The sequence below is a fragment of the Arachis ipaensis genome, chromosome B05 (genome assembly GCF_000816755.2).
Source record: "Arachis ipaensis cultivar K30076 chromosome B05, Araip1.1, whole genome shotgun sequence".
NCBI lineage: Eukaryota > Viridiplantae > Streptophyta > Magnoliopsida > Fabales > Fabaceae > Arachis > Arachis ipaensis.
Window position 1 is genome coordinate 96,318,081 of NC_029789.2, and position 2,317 is coordinate 96,320,397.

At 30.4% G+C, this 2,317-nt stretch overlaps 1 protein-coding gene across 1 annotated transcript in view; it reads right to left on the reverse strand.

Moving 5' to 3' along the window:
- LOC107643736 (sodium-coupled neutral amino acid transporter 2) overlaps positions 1-1,877 on the reverse strand; it is a 15,152-nt gene extending 13,275 nt beyond the window's left edge. The window contains exon 1 of the mRNA XM_016347464.2: positions 1,176-1,877. Coding sequence (XP_016202950.1) covers positions 1,176-1,611 — 436 coding nt within the window. The 5' untranslated portion in view covers positions 1,612-1,877. The remainder of the gene's footprint in view (positions 1-1,175) is intronic.

The window sequence follows — 2,317 nt, forward strand, 5'->3', positions numbered from 1 at the left end:
TTAGCATATACGCTAAATATGCGCAGAAGTTATCAAGAAATTGAAGTAGAAATGTGCATCTCTCTCTCTCTCTCCAAGTTATTGGAGTATACGGAAAGATTATCCATTAATCAATAACAAGAATTCCTAAGTAAGACGTAAGGAAAGGATTGTGACTTGTGAAAAGAACGTAAACACTTGCTAAATACTAAATACTATAAATCAATCAAGATCAGATAACACACAATACTATTTCCATTTCAAACAACAACAACAACAACAATAATAATAATAATAATAACGTTCTATAATNNNNAATATATTCTTTTATATAAAATTTACATGATTAAATATATCTACTTCATATAAATTTAAAACCTACTAAATTAATTACCTTGACATCAGAAATTAAAAACATTGAGAAATTTAGAAAAAGTATAGTTAGACAATGAGAATGTTAAACAATATGAACAATGAATATGTTGGATGTTTAATTCAATAGGTATATAGATGATTATGTTCATTATTTTTAATTGGATAGTTATTTTTTTTTTATTCGACTTACTCATGTACAGTTAACAATGGCTGGATCTTCAATTCACTAAGTGTACTGTGCAGATGATTACTCTAATGTTAAGGTTTAGGAAGTAATTTAGGGTGGAGTGTTTTTTTACTTTACTGGGTCAATTTTAGAGCCCATTATTTATATTGTTTACAAAAGTCATTGTCTACCTAACAAACAAAAAAATTTAAATATTGAAACAATGATTCCACATAGGAAAAGTATAGGTAAACAATAAAAATATTAAACAATGTGAACAATGAATGTATGGATGTTCATTTTACTAAATGTATGGATAGTTATTCTAATATTAAGATTTAGGCAGGTAATTTAGAGGTGTAGTATATTTTTATTTGATTGATGATTGTTCATATTGTTCAAGAAAGTCATTGATTTACCTAACATTGTCCTTCGACATAATAGCTTTAAGTTAACAATCATGCACAACAAAATCAACGAGTAAAATAATTATTAGTGTAAAATACATGTTAAAATATAAAATACACATTAAAATATAAATTAATACATATATTTATACACAAATAAATTGTAGTTGATTTTTGGTGTATGTGCAAATAATATTATAATTAAATTAATTAATTAATTATTAAAATGGAGTAGTAATAGGAATTACCAATTATAATCATGTAGACAACAAGTATCCCAAAATTGTTGACAAAGATACATATCTGGAACAACCTTCTTCCAACACGTCCAAATGCAGATTCCATGACTTGAGAATATGTTACGGCATTCCCCACTTTGCTGAACCTCATCAGAACATCCAAAGAGTACTCAGCAAGAACAGCAAGAATCGCAATGGCACCAACCCCCAAGGCAAGGCCTAGAACCTTCATGGTTGCCGGTAAGGCCATGATCCCGGCGCCAATGATGGTGGTCGACAAATTGAACACGGCCCCTGTAAATGATGCGGCCGGCGGCTCATTATAGGGGTCGCCGGTCTTTGTCTTTGATATCTTGTTTGGTAGTAGAAGAGGAGTTTGTTCGTTGTTCACTAGGATAGTGGTGTGGTGTTGTTGTTGTTCATTGTTTTTCTTATACAGTGTCATTTTTCAAGAAATCTCTCTTGAATCTTTTTTATGCTGCCTATGATGGCTTTAGAGAATGTTTTTTCTGTTGGTGGTGGAAGGAATGGGAATTAAAGAGAAAGATTGTGATGAGAGTGGTTTGATTTAATTTCTGCCACATATATATACTAAACTAAAACATGTACAGGTAAGAATAGCTTTTTCCATTCATTTTCATTCGTTATTGTTTGGATAAGAAAAGGAAGGCCCGCGCTTGTTCAGGTGAAACGAAACTGAAATTTAATCAATAAAATATACTGTGTAATGTGTACGAAAGTTATATAGAATGAATTTGACCTTGTCATCAAATTAATAAAATGTAATAATATATATGCTTGTTCCCTTTTTCTCTTTTCGTTTTGTTTTGACGATAAATTTAAAAAAAAGCTTAAACCCAACTTAAACATAGTTTAATCGAAATATAATTACATTTATTAAAATCTTAATGTATCTTATTGTTATCAAAATTGGACTGAAGTCCGGTTCAATCGTAAAACCGGTGAAGCCGGTGAAGTTTGAAATAAATTCCAGAATTTCAAGCGTGGAACATGCGCTATAAGTGCATTAACTCCCACTCATCACCTGCCACCGACACAAGCGAGTAATTCTTATTTAATGCCTTAGTGAAACTATAGGGTAATTTATTTACATAGATAAAATATTGAGAATGAATATTTTACAAATGTAC